The sequence below is a fragment of the Bufo gargarizans genome, chromosome 3 (genome assembly GCF_014858855.1).
Source record: "Bufo gargarizans isolate SCDJY-AF-19 chromosome 3, ASM1485885v1, whole genome shotgun sequence".
Lineage (NCBI taxonomy): Eukaryota > Metazoa > Chordata > Amphibia > Anura > Bufonidae > Bufo > Bufo gargarizans.
Window position 1 is genome coordinate 262,862,050 of NC_058082.1, and position 16,678 is coordinate 262,878,727.

At 42.6% G+C, this 16,678-nt stretch overlaps 1 protein-coding gene across 1 annotated transcript in view; it reads left to right on the forward strand.

Moving 5' to 3' along the window:
* The first annotated feature begins 4,118 nt into the window (after positions 1–4,118).
* The window catches only part of NCF1 (neutrophil cytosolic factor 1), a 32,120-nt gene continuing 19,560 nt past the window's right edge, over positions 4,119–16,678 (forward strand). Inside the window, exons 1-2 of the mRNA XM_044287583.1 lie at positions 4,119–4,260; positions 16,062–16,142. Coding sequence (XP_044143518.1) covers positions 4,189–4,260; positions 16,062–16,142 — 153 coding nt within the window. The 5' untranslated portion in view covers positions 4,119–4,188. The remainder of the gene's footprint in view (positions 4,261–16,061; positions 16,143–16,678) is intronic.

Below are 16,678 nucleotides of genomic sequence, written 5' to 3' on the forward strand. Positions count from 1 at the left end.
TAACACCCGAGATGGAGTATGGGAGTGACCTTCCCACCCAAGCTCTTCAGTCACTCCTAAATCCCGGACCCAAATTCCAGCTACCACCAACTCAGTGATCTACCATCACTGGTCACTACTTACCTCCGGGATTTACATCACTGAGTGTAGCAGCCTCAGTGACACATACCTACCATCTATGATGTCTCCCACTGCATGCTTACACAGTTTTTTATTTAGCATAAATGTTTGGACCAATTGCTGACTCTATGAAGATCTTTTTCACCTGTCTCATATGAATGTGAGGAAAGTGGGCAAGTCACCCACATCAGCCTTGCTGGTGAACGTTGTGTACACTGTGTAAGGTCATCATCATTGTTCCCCATTATAATTCTCATGATGCAAGAAATGTAAAATAAATGATTATACCCCAAAATAGTAAGAAGCGTAAAGGGCAGCCCTTGTACATGTGTTATAGGCAACCTGTCACCTTGAAAATGCAGTGTAACCTGCCAGCACCATGTTATGGAGCAGGAGGAGCTGAGTAGAGTGATATATAATTTTGTGAGAAAAGATTCAGTATAACTTGTATTTCATGCATTTAAATACCTGCACATTCTGGGCTTTGAAGTCAAGGAGGCGGTCCTATCAGTGTTGTTCCGTGCACTCAGGTTTTTTTCATGGACATCAAACAGACACGGAAATGTGAATGAGGCCTAAGGGACTTTGCTTAACTAAATACTCCCTAAAGATTATAAGGTAACAGTGATTGTGACTCAAGTGACAGATCCAGTCTAATTACACATTTTGTCCAGTATAAAGTAAACACTGGATTTCCTAAAAAATTCTAATAATGATTTTAAACATTTAGGTAATTTATAAAATGTATAGTAAAGTCTGATCTCAGTATGAAATCTGTTCACGATGTAGTATGCCCCGAAGATAACAATACAGATATTTTGTTAGCAATATATCTTTACTACAAAGACCCTTATTCTCCGTGACCAGTCTTTTAAGGTTATTTAATAAAGTTATAGGTAACTGACTTTACATAAAGTATTTGAGTAGTTATTTCCATAACTTTCTTTCAATCTACTCAGATCTTTAAAGATTTCAAATGAATGGTTCTCAGTGTAAGGCCTCATGCACACGACAGTTTTTTTTCACGGTCCGCAAAAACGGGGTCCGTGGGTACGTGATCCGTGACCGTTTTTTCGTCCGTGGGTCTTCCTTGATTTTTGGAGGATCCACGGACATGAAAAAAAAGTAGTTTTGGTGTCCGCCTGGCCGTGCGGAGCTAAACGGATCCGTCCTGAATTACAATGCAAGTCAATGGGGACGGATCCGTTTGATGTTGACACAATATGGTGCCATTTCAAACGGATACGTCCCCATTGACTTTCAATGTAAAGTCTGGAGTTCTTTTATACCATCGGATTGGAGTTTTCTCCAATCCGATGGTATATTTTAACTTGAAGCGTCCCCATCACCATGGGAACGCCTCTATGTTAGAATATACTGTCGGATATGAGCTACTTCGTGAACCTCAGATCCGACAGTATATTCTAACACAGAGGCGTTCCCATGGTGATGGGGACGCTTCAGGTTAGAATACACTACAAACTTTGTACAAGACTACCCGATCTCTTACAGGGGGATATGATAGCACAATTAACCCCTTCAGGTGCGGCACCTAAAGGGGTTAATTGTACTATCATATTCCCCTGTAAGAGATCAGGGCTGCCAGGCAGCAGGGGGCAGCCCCCCCCTCCCCAGTTTGAATATCGTTGGTGGCACAGTGTGCACCCACCATCGCCCCCCCTCCCTCCCTCTATTGTAATAAATCGTTGGTGGCACAGTGTGCCCCCACCATCGCCCCTCCCCCTCCCTCCCTCTATTGTATTAAATCATTGGTGGCACAGTGTGCCCCCACCATCGCCCCCCCTCCCTCCCTCTATTGTATTAAATCGTTGGTGGCACAGTGTGCCAACCACCATCGGCCCCCTCCCTCCCTCTATTGTATTAAATCGTTGGTGGCACAGTGTGCCAACCACCATCGACCCCCCCTCCCTCTATAGCAGTAACATTGGTGGCAGTGTGCGGTCTCCCATTCCCCCCCCCATCATTGGTGGCAGCGGAGTTCCGATCGGAGTCCCAGTTTAATCGCTGGGGCTCCGATCGGTAACCATGGCAACCAGGACGCTACTGCAGCCCTGGTTGCCATGGTTACTTAGCAATAGTACAACAGTAGAAGATTCATACTTACCTGCTTGCTGCTGCGATGTCTGTGTCCGGCCGGGAGCTCCTCCTACTGGTAAGTGAAAGGTCTGTGCGGCGCATTGCTAAAGAACTGTCACTTACCAGTAGGAGGAGCTCCCGGCCGTTCACAGACATCGCAGCAGCAAGCAGGTAAGTATGAATCTTCTACTGTTGTACTATTGCTAAGTAACCATGGCAACCAGGGCTGCAGAAGCTTCCTGGTTGCCATGGTTACCGATCGGAGCCCCAGCGATTAAACTGGGACTCCGATCGGAACTCCGCTGCCACCAATGATGGGGGGGGGGGAATGGGAGACCGCACACTGCCACCAATGTTACTGCTATAGAGGGAGGGGGGGGGGGGCGATGGTGGTTGGCACACTGTGCCACCAACGATTTAATACAATAGAGGGAGGGAGGGGGGGCGATGGTGGGGGCACACTGTGCCACCAACGATTTATTACAATAGAGGGAGGGAGGGGGGGCGATGGTGGGCGCACACTGTGCCACCGACGATATTCAAACTGGGGAGGGGGGGGGTCTGCCCCCTGCTGCCTGGCAGCCCTGATCTCTTACAGGGGAATATGATAGTACAATTAACCCCTTTAGGTGCCGCACCTGAAGGGGTTAATTGTGCTATCATATCCCCCTGTAAGAGATCGGGTGCTGCCAGGCAGCAGGGGGCAGTCTTGTATAAAGTTTGCAGTGTATTCTAACTAGAAGCGTCCCCATCACCATGGGAACGCTTCTGTGTTAGAATATACTGTCGGAAATGAGTTTTCACGAAGTGAAAACTTAGATCAGAAAAAGCTTTTATGCAGACGGATCTTCGGATCCGTCTGTATGAAAGCAACCTACGGCCACGGATCACGGACACGGATGCCAATCTTGTGTGCATCCGTGTTCTTTCACGGACCCATTGACTTGAATGGGTCCGTGAACCGTTGTCCGTCAAAAAAATAGGACAGGTCATATTTTTTGGACGGACAGGATACACGGATCACGGCCTCGGCTGCAAAACGATGCATTTTCCGATTTTTCCACGGACCCATTGAAAGTCAATGGGTCCGCGAAAAAAAACGGAAAACGGCACAACGGCCACGGATGCACACAACGGTCGTGTGCATGAGGCCTAAGGCTACATTCACAACACTGTGGCCCGCATACATCGGGTCGGCAATACACAGGCCCCAGCCGTGTGCATTCCGCATCACGGATCGCGGACCTATTCACTTGAATGGGTCCGCAATTACGGAGATGCGGAACGGAGGCACGGATAGGAGCGCTTCCGTGGTTTCTGGCCGTGCCTCTGCACCGCAAGAAAGTAGCGCATGCACAACTTTTTTTGCGGTGCGGACCGTTGGATGCGGATCGCGGACCCCATTCAAGTGAATGGGTCCGCAATCCGCATGTGGCTGCCCCACGGTCTGTGCCTGTGCATTGCGGACCGCCATTTGCAGTCCGCAGCACGGGCATGGAGCCCTAACTTTCGCGTGCATGTAGCCTAATACATGGCCATTGCTAAAAGAGTGGCACTGCACTGAGGGGGACACCAAGGAGGAGAACATCCATATGCCACAATTGAACATAAAGAGAGGGATGTATACAGAAATACAATTGGTTAAACTTAGCAAACAAGTCTTGTTCCAGTCCTTTACCTTACGCTATAATCACCAAAAAATGATCGTAGATGTGCCAGTTTGCATCTATTTCATAATTTTTCCATGAAGATAAACAACTTCTCAGAATTTTAGTACCAAGAATTTTATTATGTAATGGTTTAGTGCAACTTCTTGCCAACCAATCAGATGTGATGCTAGCTGGGCATTATCTCCACCTTCCTGTATATAGAGGAACTTCTCCAGTGTTCATAAAGTTGTAGTGAAGCCTGTGACTCTCACAGTTTGAAGGAACTTAACACTCAGCATAACTCTACTGAACGGGTTGTACCATGGCAGAGCCTTTCCTTAGGCACGTCCAGCTTCTTGGATTTGAGAAAAGATTCTCTCCCAGCCAGCATTATGTAAGTACAGATATTTTTTGACTAAATTCTCAACCTGACCCCTATTATCCATCAATTTTAGATCATAATACAGTATATTTATATTTCATGCATTTCTTTCGAAGTTACATACAGTATATTTTAATAAATCACATGAAAAAATCGTGTTAGGCTACTTTCACACTTGTGTTCAGAGCGGATCCGTCTGAGACGGATCCGCTCATATAATGCAGACGGTGGCTCCGTTCAGAACGGATCCGTCTGCATTATATTGTAAAAAAAATTCTAAGTGTCAAAGTAGCCTCAGACGGATCCGTCCAGACTTTACATTGAAAGTCAATGGGGGACGGATCCGTTTGAAAATTGAGCCATAGTTTGTCATATTCAAACGGATCCGTCCCCATTGACTTACATTGTAAGTCTGGACGGATCCGTTTGCCTCCGCACGGCCAGGCGTTCAGGTGTCCGCCTGCTGAGCGGAGCGAAGGCCAAACGCTGCCAGACTGATGCATTCTGAGCGGATCCGCATCTACTCAGAATGCATTAGGGCTGGACGGAAGCGTTCGGGGCCGCTTGTGAGAGCCTTTGAACGGAACTCACAATCGGAGCCCCGAACGCTAGTGTGAAAGTAGCTTTATTCTGTTGACTGAAAGTGTTGGAGAAAAGACCACTGTACATTTCTGGCAAGGAACATCAATACAAATTATAGTGTGATAGAGTTTTATTATAGGCTTTAGACTGCAGTATCTTCCTTGCAATTCTCTGTCCATGTATGATTTAGTATAAATGAAAATGCCTAAACTAGGATAAGAAAGTTGCAATTAACACTTTAATTTCTAAAGATTTTGTGCACTGGTAGCCGTTGCAATCTGCACAATATTGAACTTCACAAATAAAGCCAGAATTATAAAATGACAAAATCATGTTATATCCCAATTCCCATAACTTTGTGGCTAAAAGTCTGACGTCGGCAGAGCCTCAGACACATGATGTGCAGTCCATTGTGTGTGAAAATGTGCGCTGTCTATATGACATTTATGTTTCTGTATACACACAAATAACCCCATCCCCTGCATGCAATTTGGGTGTTAGCGACTGTGAGCACCAAAGTATTCGGGTGTTCGGCCCGAACACATTGCGATATTCGGCAACCTGTATACCACATAAAGGAGGGCCTCATTCACATTGTGGTACAATAGTTCAGGTAGTGGGACTCCTACACTCATAAAGCCTATGCACTAAGTGAAAGGGCGCTCCAATACACACTTTGTTACACATAAAGAAGGGCATCATACACACCCTATATCATTGATGGCCTGCTGGTGACCCTCAAAAACATTAGGCGCAAGAGCCTGCTGATCTGACCATCGAAAATATCAGGGGGGAGGGCCTGCTGGTGAGCTGATGCTCTAAAACATTATATGCGAGTGCCTGCAGATGAGCAGAAACTCTCAAACATTATATGCGAGTGCCTGCAGATGAGCAGATGCTGTAAATCATTATATGCGAGTGCCTGCAGATGAGCAGATGCTCTAAAACATTATATGCGAGTGCCTGCAGATGAGCAGATGCTGTAAAACATTATATGCGGGTGCCTGCAAATGAGCAGACGCTCTAAATCATTATTTGCGAGTGCCTGGAGATGAGCAAGATGTTCTAAAACATTATATGCAAGTGCCTGCAGATGAGCAGACACTCTAAAAAAAAATTTTTAGTTGAGGGCCTGCAGTTGAGCAGACCCAGTAAAAAAATTCGATTGGAGGGAATATATACAATCTGGATGAGGAGGAGGAGCAGAAAACAAGATGCAACGTGTCCAGCTTGGACACCCAGTAGTTGTAAGGCACTGAGGGATCCTTTAGGATGCTGACACTTTCTGACATGTTTTGCTTTACCATCTTCCAAAGGTTGCTGGTGGGGTGTCATGAAAGTGTCCCATGCCTTGGAGAGTGTTGCCCTGGCTTTGTTGGAACTGCTGTGTGTTTCCATTGTCTCCCTTCCCCGGTTACATAAAAAAGTACGGACTCTGCCACCAGCATTGTCAGATGGAAAATTCCGGAGAAATCTCTTAACAAGTACCTTCTGGTATTGCACCATTTTACTGTTCCTCTCCACCACAGGAATGAGAGATGAGAAGTTCTCTTTGTAGCGGGGGTCGAGAAGGATGAACACCCAGTAATCCGTGTTATCTAAAATGCGTATAACGTGAGGGTCGCGGGAAAGGCAGCCTAACATGAATTCAGCCATGTGTGCCAGAGTACCAACAGGCAAGTTGGTTAAGTGGACCTTCCCAGTAACTGCGTTGGTCAGGGCACGGGTGATGTTCTGGGACACATGCAGGTGTAAGGCGGGCACGGCACACTGTGAAAAATAGCGGCGGCTGGGGACTGCGTACCGATGGACGGCCGCCGACATCAGGCTGCGGAAGGCCTTAGTGTCCACAAGCCTAAATGGCAACATTTCAAGGGCCAGTAACTTTGAAAGTTGGCAGTTTAGTGCTATGGCCTGTGGGTGGGTGGGTATTTGCGCTTGCGTTGAAATGACTGTGTTAAGGACATTTGGACGCTGCGCTAAGACAGGGAAGTGGATGTTGTTGCTGGTGGTTCATGCGACGGTCCAGGTGCAGGGCGAGAGGCATCCGGGCCTGCGTATTGGACAGCACGTAACACAGGGGAAGAGGAGTCAGTGGTGTGACCCGCAGACCCAGATTGTGGAACCAGGTGTTCGGCCCACTTATTAGGGTACTTGGATGCCATGTGGCGGATCATGCTGGTGGTGAGGTTGCTAGTGTTCACGCCCCGGCTCATTTTGGTACGGCACAGGTTGCAAACTACCGCTCTTTTGTCCTCTGCACTTTCCTCACAAAAGCGCCATACTGCGGAACACCTACCCCATGGCAAGATTGATTTACGCATGGGGGTGCTCGGTGTAACGGTTGAAGGGTCTGTTTTGTGTAGGCCGACTTCTCCCTTTTGCAACCCCATTGCCTCTTTCAGCCTGTTGCAGTGCTGCGGATCCCTCCCCCTCTGTACTGCTGTCCTCGCTCGGCTTTTCACCTTTCCATGTTGGGTCAGTGACCTCATTGTCCACCACCTCCTCTTCCACTTCCTCACTCTGCTCATCCTCCTGTCTTGACCTAACCACAACCTCAGTAATTGACGACTGTGTCTCATCATCATCCACCTTGTGAACGAATGATTGCCGTTCACCACCGTCATCTTCTTGAGACTGCAAAGGCTCAAGAGGTTGGGAATCAGGGCACAATATCTCAGGTCCCTCTTCAAGCGTGCTGGGTGCAAGGCCAAATGTAATAGTGGTGCTGGAAAGAGCTCCTCAAAAATATCCGAGTTTGGGATCACTCGTTTGGCAAGACTCTACATGGTAGGAGGAAGGATGATCTGAGTGAGGATTCGGTTGACCAAACTCTTGGCTACAGAGACTGGACTTGGTGGAAGAGAGGGTGGTGCCTAACCGACTGGAAGCATTATCTTCAGCGATCCAACTGACCAACTGTTCGCACTGGTCCGACTTGGACAGTGTTGTCGTGCGCCGCCCAGCTAAGTTGGACATGAAGCTGGGTACGGTTTTCTTAATTTTTATTGTGGTGCACTAGCAGCAGGCACAGTTTCCTTGCGCCCAGTGCCATGGCCTCTGCGTGAACCATCAGCATCACACCTACTTCCCCTTCCCTTAGTGCTCGCCTTTTTCATTTTTATGGATTTGTTACTGGTTGTGCCACTGTTTTCAGAACAGCACAGATTTTGGACACTATTTTAGCCACAGATTATTGGAATCTGCAGTACAGAGACTGTTTTATAATGTTGTTTATATTTATAACTATATTATTCCCAATATATGGCCCTAACAACCACTGACGGTGTTCAAATGCAGAGCACTGAGATTAACAGATTAAACCGCAGACAGCAAAAGATGTGGTCATATTCTGGGAAATATGTATATATTTTTTTTTCACTTTTTCCCTATATATGGCCCTGAAAACCACAGATGTGTTCAAATGCAGAGCACTGAGATTAACGGATTAAACCGCAGACAGCAAAAATGTGTTCAGATTCTGGGAAATATGTATATATTTTTTCACTTTTTCCTAATATATGGCCCTAACAACCATTGACGGTGTTCAAATGCAGAGCACTGAGATTAACAGATTTAACCGCGGACAGCAAAAATGTGTTCAGATTCTGGGAAGTATGTATATATTTTTTTTTTCACTTTTTCCACATATTTGGCCCTGAAAACCACAGACGGTGCTCAAATGCAGAGCACTGAGATTAACGGATTAAACCGCAGACAGCAAAAATGTGTTCAGATTCTGGGAAATATGTGTATATATATATATATATATATATATATCACTTTTTCACAATATATGGCCCTAACAACCACTGACAGTGTTCAAATGCAGAGCACTGAGATTAACGGATTAAACCGCAGACAGCAAAAATGTGGTCAGATTCTGGGAAATATGTATATATATTTTTTTTCACTTTTTCCCAATATATGGCCCTGAAAACCACAGACGGTGCTCAAATGCAGAGCACTGAGATTAACGGATTAAACCGCAGACAGCAAAAATGTGTTCAGATTCTGGGAAATATGTGTATATATATATATATCACTTTTTCACAATATATGGCCCTGAAAACCACAGACGGTGCTCAAATGCAGAGCACTGAGATTAACGGATTAAACTGCAGAGAGCAAAAAATGTGGTCAGATTCTGGGAAATATGTATATTTTTTTTCACTTTTTCCCAATATATGGCCCTAACAACCACTGACGGTGTTCAAATGCAGAGTACTGAGATTAACGGATTAAACCGCAGACATTAAAAATGTGGTCAGATTCTGGGAACTATGTATAATATTATTATTTTTTTCACTTTTTCCCAATATATGGACCTGACAACCACTGACGGTGTTCAAATGCAGAGCATGAGATTAAGGGGTAAACCGCAGACAGCAAAAGATGTGGTCATATTCTGGGAAATATGTATATATATATATTTTTCACTTTTTCCCTATATATGGCCCTGAAAACCACAGACGTGTTCAAATGCAGAGCACTGAGATTAACGGATTAAACCGCAAACAGCAAAAATGTGTTCAGATTCTGGGAAATATGTATATCGTTTTTTCACTTTTTCCCAATGTATGGCCCTAACAACCATTGACGGTGTTCAAATGCAGAGCACTGAGATTAACAGATTTAACCGCAGACAGCAAAAATGTGTTCAGATTCTGGGAAAAATGCTTTTTTTTTTTTTCACTTTTTCCCAATATATGGCCCTAACAACCACTGACAGTGTTCAAATGCAGAGCACTGAGATTAACAGATTAAACCGCAGACAGCAAAAATGTGGTCAGATTCTGGGAAATATGTATATATTATTTTTTTCACTTTTTCCCAATACATGGCCCTGAAAACCACAGACAGTGTATAAAATAAAATAAAAAGTGAAACTTTTCACTTTCAAATTGCTCCCAACACACACAATAGTCCCTAAAAGGACTTTTGGGTCTTTGAAACGTCTTTAAAATGAGTAATTTGCGATCAAATTCTCCTTACACTCTCTGTCCCTCCCTAACAGCAGCTCTCCCTGACTCGCAATGAGCCGAACCAGCGTGACCGGGTGCGACATAGCACCCGATGACGCGTTCCAGTTAGCCAATCACTGTAATGCCAGTAGAAAACATGATGGCAATACTTACCTGTACGTTTATAGGCTGCTTAGCAGGCGCCAAACGTGCGGGGAGAAGAGTACCGCCATGTGCAGAGCATAGTGATGCTCGAGCCAAACAGGTATTCGGCCGAGCATGCTCGCTCTTCACTATTAGCGCACCAAGCAAAGTTTTTAATTTTTTTGATCGTCGCCTTCCAAGAGCTACAACTTTTCTGTCGATACAGTCATATGAGGGCTTTTTTTTTGTGATTTTTAATGGCACCATTTTGGGGTACACATAATTTACTCATTCATTTTTATTATTTATTTCTTAGCGGGCAGGTTATAAACTTTGTGGTGTTTTTTTCAGCATAAATAAGATTCATTTTTCTCTGGGTCAGAATGATTACAGTGATACCAAATACATACAGACGTGGACAAAATTGTTGGTACCCTTTGGTCAATGAAAGAAAAAGTCACAATGGTCACAGAAATAACTTTAATCTGACAAAAGTAATAATAAATTAAAATTCTATAAATGTTAACCAATGAAAGTCAGACATTGTTTTTCAACCATGCTTCAACAGAATTATGTAAAAAAATAAACTCATGAAACAGGCATGGACAAAAATGATGGTACCCCTAGAAAACACAGAACATAATGTGACCAAAGGGACATGTTAATTCAAGGTGTGTCCACTAATTAGCATCACAGGTGTCTACAACCTTGTAATCAGCCATTGGGCCTATATATATGGCTCCAGGTAATCACTGTGTTGTTTGGTGATATGGTGTGTACCACACTCGACATGGACCAGAGGAAGCAAAGGAAAGAGCTGTCTCAAGAGATCAGAAAGAAAATTATAGACAAGCATGTTAAAGGTAAAGGCTATAAGACCATCTCCAAGCAACTAGATGTTCCTGTGAGTACAGTTGCACATATTATTCATAAGTTTAAGATCCATGGGACTGTAGCCAACCTCCCTGGACGTGGCCGCAGGAGGAAAATTGATGACAAATCTAAGAGACGGATAATCCGAATGGTAACAAAAGAGCCTAGAAAGACTTCTAAAGAGATTCAAGGTGAACTTCATGCTCAAGGAACATCAGTGTCAGATCGCACCATCCGTCGTTGTTTGAGCCAAAGTGGACTACATGGGAGACGACCAAGGAGGACACCATTGTTGAAAACGAATCATAAAAAAGCAAGACTGGAATATGCCAAACTACATGTTGACAAGCCACAAAGCTTCTGGGAGAATGTCCTGTGGACAGATGAGACAAAAATCGAAGTTTTTGCCAAGGCACATCAGCTGTATGTTCACAGACGAAAAAATGAAGCATATCAAGAAAAGAACACTGTCCCTACTGTGAAACATGGAGGAGGCTCTGTTATGTTCTGGGGCTGCTTTGCTGCGTCTGGCACAGGGTGTCTTGAATCTGTGCAGGGTACAATGAAATCTCAAGACTATCAAGGAATTCTAGAGAGAAATGTACTAGCCAGTGTCAGAAAGCTTGGTCTCAGTCGCAGGTCATGGGTCTTGCAACAGGACAATGACCCAAAACACACCGCTAAAAACACCCAAGAATGGCTAAGAGGAAAAAATTGGACTATTCTAAAGTGGCCTTCTATGAGCCCTGACCTCAATCCTATTGAGCATCTTTGGAAGGAGCTGAAACATGCAGTCTGGAAAAGGCACCCTTCAAACCGGACACAACTGGAGCAGTTTGCTCATGAGGAGTGGGCCAAAATACCTGCTGAGAGGTGCAGATGTCTCATTGACAGTTACAGGAAGCGTTTGATTGCAGTGATTGCCTCAAAAGGTTGCGCAACAAAATATTAAGTTAGGGGTACCATCATTTTTGTCCATGCCTGTTTCATGAGTTTATTTTTTTACATAATTCTGTTGAAGCATGGTTGAAAAACAATGTCTGACTTTCATTGGTTAACATTTATAGAATTTTAATTTATTATTACTTTTGTCAGATTAAAGTTATTTCTGTGACCATTGTGACTTTTTCTTTCATTGACCAAAGGGTACCAACAATTTTGTCCACGTCTGTATAGTTTTTTTTACAGTTTGCTACTTTTACACAATAAAAACCCTTTATTTAAAAAATAAAATTCTATCCCAAGACCCATAAGGTTTTATTTTTTATTTCTATGGAGATGCATGAGGATTTTTGTGGGATGACATGTAGTTTCCATTTTGCAAAAACAGCAATTCTGGCATAGTTTTTTTATGGCATTTACAATATTGGATAAATGACATGATAATTGTGTAGTGCGGTTTGTTATGGATGCGTTAATACCAAATATGTGGAGGGGATTTTATTTTTGCAATTTCGTTCATTGAAAAGTGGTTTTTCAAAGGAAAAAAGGTGCATTTTTAACTTGGAAATCTTTTATCCAATAAAACTTTTTGAAACTTTTTTAACTATTTAATAGTCCCACAAGACCTAATTAGGAAATGCTTTGATCACTTCTAAAAATTCTTTGTATTACTTATGCACTGCAGAGAATGATACTGTCAGTGCTATACTGACAGTCAAAAGCAGGCTGTGCCAGAAAGGTGCCCACTGCTAGGATACACTGCAGGAGGGCTAGGGCCATCATTAAGTCCAGCCTGCCATGCACATACATTGGCACCCCACAATCTCATTTGCGGGATGCCAATGGGAGACAGAGGGAGTCTGCTCCCTCTGCAACCGCTTAAATGCCACAGTTGCTATTGAAACTTCGCAGTCATTAAGGGGTTATGAGTGGTTAAATACCCCAAAAAGTCTAAATACTTCCAAATACAATTTATATTCTCCTCAGATATTTTCAGAAGTGACCACTTTCAAAAAACTTGGTTAAAATTCACATCAAGGCTAAGGTTTACACATAACATGCAAAGTAAAAACAATAGGTAAAAGATGTGTAGAATTCATATATACAACACATTACTTCATTTACGATCATCTTCATCTGAAAAATTACTTACTAATGTCTATGTAATATTATTACACAACTAATTTGCTATTAAAATCATTTTTTTTTCCAGACATAACATGCTATTGTAAAAATACTACTCTAAAATGTGTACTCAATCGGCTACCCTAAGGCAACTTTACATTAGTTCATCAATTCATTATACAAAAGAATAACATATATTTCCTAAAATCCCTTCAGTTTATAGCCCCTATTTGATCTTGGTTTCCAGTCTTTCAGGATGTTGCCTATATTTTATGTCATTAAGTATTCTATTAATACTTATTGTAGGCCTTTTGAACACAAATCCCTCTAGGTCTTCAAATTCACATTGGTCCCTAATGTGCACTGACAAATATACAGTATATACATTGACTATAGTACTGAGCTCTTTGTCAGTATACCTTGTTTTGCAGTATGGAATAGTGTAGTGTATTCCATCTCAAGGTGTGCAATTAAAAAAACGTATTACATTTTTTTTTTTAATGGAAACCTATTGGTGACATCCCACTGTATGTCTACCCAGTGAAATAAATCACAGCCATCTGTCGAAGGTATATGTTGGGAGATCCTACCTTCAATGCATGGGCGTAATGATAATTCATTGGGCCACCTAGAAAAAGAAGATGGGGCCCCCACCACCTAGTGTGAAAGAATTAAAACAGCAGCATATGTATCAATAATTAAAGGCATGTATAATAGCACCGTATATCAGAAAACCCACATTAAAGCAAAAAGCCACCATATTGGTTTTCACCACAAAAAGAACAATGTTCTTGAACCTGATTGGACCCCCTAACCTCTGGGCACCCTAGCAAGTGCTATGGCTGATATGGCTTTAGATATGCCTATGCTGCAATGTATGCTCTTTAAACATGATGTGAGCATAGTCTAATTCTGTTGAGGTTATGGTCATTACATGATCTTGCTATGCAACCAACACTCATCTATAACTAGCTAACTTGAAGCTCCTGTGGCCCAATACAAAATCTATAAAAGGGCCCACCTACCTTGTGACATTCCTATGTGATACACATACAGTACCTTTGCTGCTACTAGTGTTGAGCGAATCGGGTTTGGACTGCTGTATCCAAACCTGATTAATATGAAAGCTTCACTAACAATATGGCCTCCATACTACTGTAAAATGTATTGGCTCCTCGGAGGCCTTTGCGATCTTGCTGCAACTATCACAAGACTTGCTTTGTCCTGCGTCTATGATGTGACACTTCGGTTATGTGCATAAATTACAGTGTCAAAATCTGAAGCTGAACTCAGCTTCGTTAATGAGATACAAAGCAAAGTTCAGCTTCAGATTTTGAGACTGTAATTTATGCAAGATCTCAAAGAGCCCATATATTTTACAGTAGTACGGAGGCTATATTGCTAATGCTGTTTTCAAACTAATCGGTTCGGATACAGCAGTCCGCACCTGATTAGCACAACACTAGCTGCTACCTCTGTATAGGAGCTACACCCCTGTTGCTCTATAGTTTTTTAGCCAAATACTGGACATTAAACACATTAAACATCAACAAGCTGCTTTGATAGGCAGCATTCAGCTGAAACCTGACTTTTGTAAATTGCATAATAAATAAATAAAAATGCAAAAAGTAAAAAAAAATTGAGGGACATTTATCAAGTCGGTTATGTCAGTTTTATGGCATAAAAATTTTGCAAGTTATGTATCTTAGGAGTGAAAAGTATCTTAGGATTTCAGATTAGAACAACTTGAAGTCTCATTGACTTTTTAAAAAGTTGCAAAAAGTTCCATCTCCATGCCAGGCAACCCCCTGGTCTGCTATTACTGTGCACCATTTCATACATTTTGGGCAACCTTACAAAGCAAAGACAGACTTAAAGAGTCACTGTACTTTCACACAATTTAATTTAATAGAGAATGGTGTAATTGGCAAATTTTTAATCACTTCATTTAAAACATCTGCTTGCATACACGTGACTAGAAGCTATAAATTCATGGCCACTAGGGGTCTCACTTCAACCTAACTTGCAGTCCATTGCCTGTTGTTAGACTAAATCCATCTCACAGAGACACAGAAGACGGTTCACAGGAAATAGATGTGTGTCAGTGCTAGCTGTGCTCTTGAGCCTGATAGAAGAACTGCTTCTACACTGCTTCTGAAAAACAGGGGAGCTCCTGGGTGTCTGTAAGTGTGATCTCTCCCTTATGAGCTTTCTGAGTTCCACAGAAGAAAACAAACTTAGTGGGAAGTAAGGAAAGTGAGGTCACTGCATTACAGTACTAACAGATTCCACAGAAGGGAGACATCCCCTGCTTGTTAGAGAAATGCATCTAGCTGTGCACGTGAAGCAGTGAATAATATGGCTGGGGAAGACATTAGGGAAGCCCAAAAAGACCTGGTCCTTCACAGTTATAAGTTTAGAATGAAGTACAGCCATTACACAAACTTTTTAGAAAATTCAGGTACGCTTTAAAACTGACACCAAAACCACAGAAAATGATAAATTCCCCCTCAGCAGAAAATGTCATACCTGATCAATTATGTCTTCTGTAATAATCTACGCAATACAAATAGATTCCTTAACAAACTACTATGAAGTAATATAGTGGTTATAATTAGTGTTCAGCAAAACAAAGTTGACAAAGGGAAAATTGGCAAAGCCAAATTTTCTAGTGCTTCATGGTAACGAATCAATTTTCCCTTAAATGGCGGTAAAAAAAAAAAAAAATCATACTCACCATGGCCATTTGGGCATGAAGAGTCCTCCACGGCCATCTTTATTGAATATCCGGTGCAAAATCTCATGCGCAGTCATGTATGATGTCACCATGCCACCCAGTGTGATGACATCACACACCAGTGCGAGATTTCGTGCTGGATATACACACAAGATGGCTGCAGTGGCCTCTTCGCAATCAAATGGATAAGGTGAGTATTAACCCCTGGCAGCCCTCAATGATCATCTCAGATGTCGCCATCAGCAATGAATGCAGCATCTGAGGGGTTCAATGACGGGGTGGCCGTTCCCTGTCATTGCGCTCGTTACTTACAAAAAAATGTGCTTCGTGACAATCAAAGTTTTGAGAACTTTGCTCATCTTTAGTTCTAATATTGTACAACTTTATACATTTTCTCCTGTGGCACTGCTTACTAGTCACTACTATGGTCTGTTCTCTTTTACTAGGTATACATGTTCATGGTCAAATGGCAGGATCTGACAGAGAAGCTTGTGTCCAGGAAATATACAGAAATTTATGAATTCCATGTAAGTTTATTTGATTTTACTAAATGGTGGGGATGGTAGACTTAATGGTTACACTGAGAAGGTAGCCGAAATATATTCTCCAGCACTACCAAAAGTTAACTTCATAACACTGTAATTATTAGCTACCCTCAGAAACCTGAAAAGCTGGAGGCTGAATGCACAACAACAAAAATCCATTATGAAAATTATGTTCTACTTATGAGTTAAAAGGGTTTTCTGAGAACGATGAACGTGATGTCACAGGCCTAGGAAACGCAGAGAGAAGGCCGTGTCTCTCACATAAACGCCGGTGCCTTCTCGAACAGCTGATCAGTGGGAGTGCCGGGTGAAAGACCCCCACTGATCAGAGACTGATGACCTCTCCTGAGAATAGGTCATCAGTAAAAAAATTAAATCTCGGAAAACCCCTTTAATAATCGTTCATAATGCAATACAGTATGTGGTAGTAGTACTGTGTAAAAGTACACATGACGAGAGACTAGGTAACTGAAATTCAGTTTATTTCTGTGATATAAAATAAACACCAAAAAGTAGCA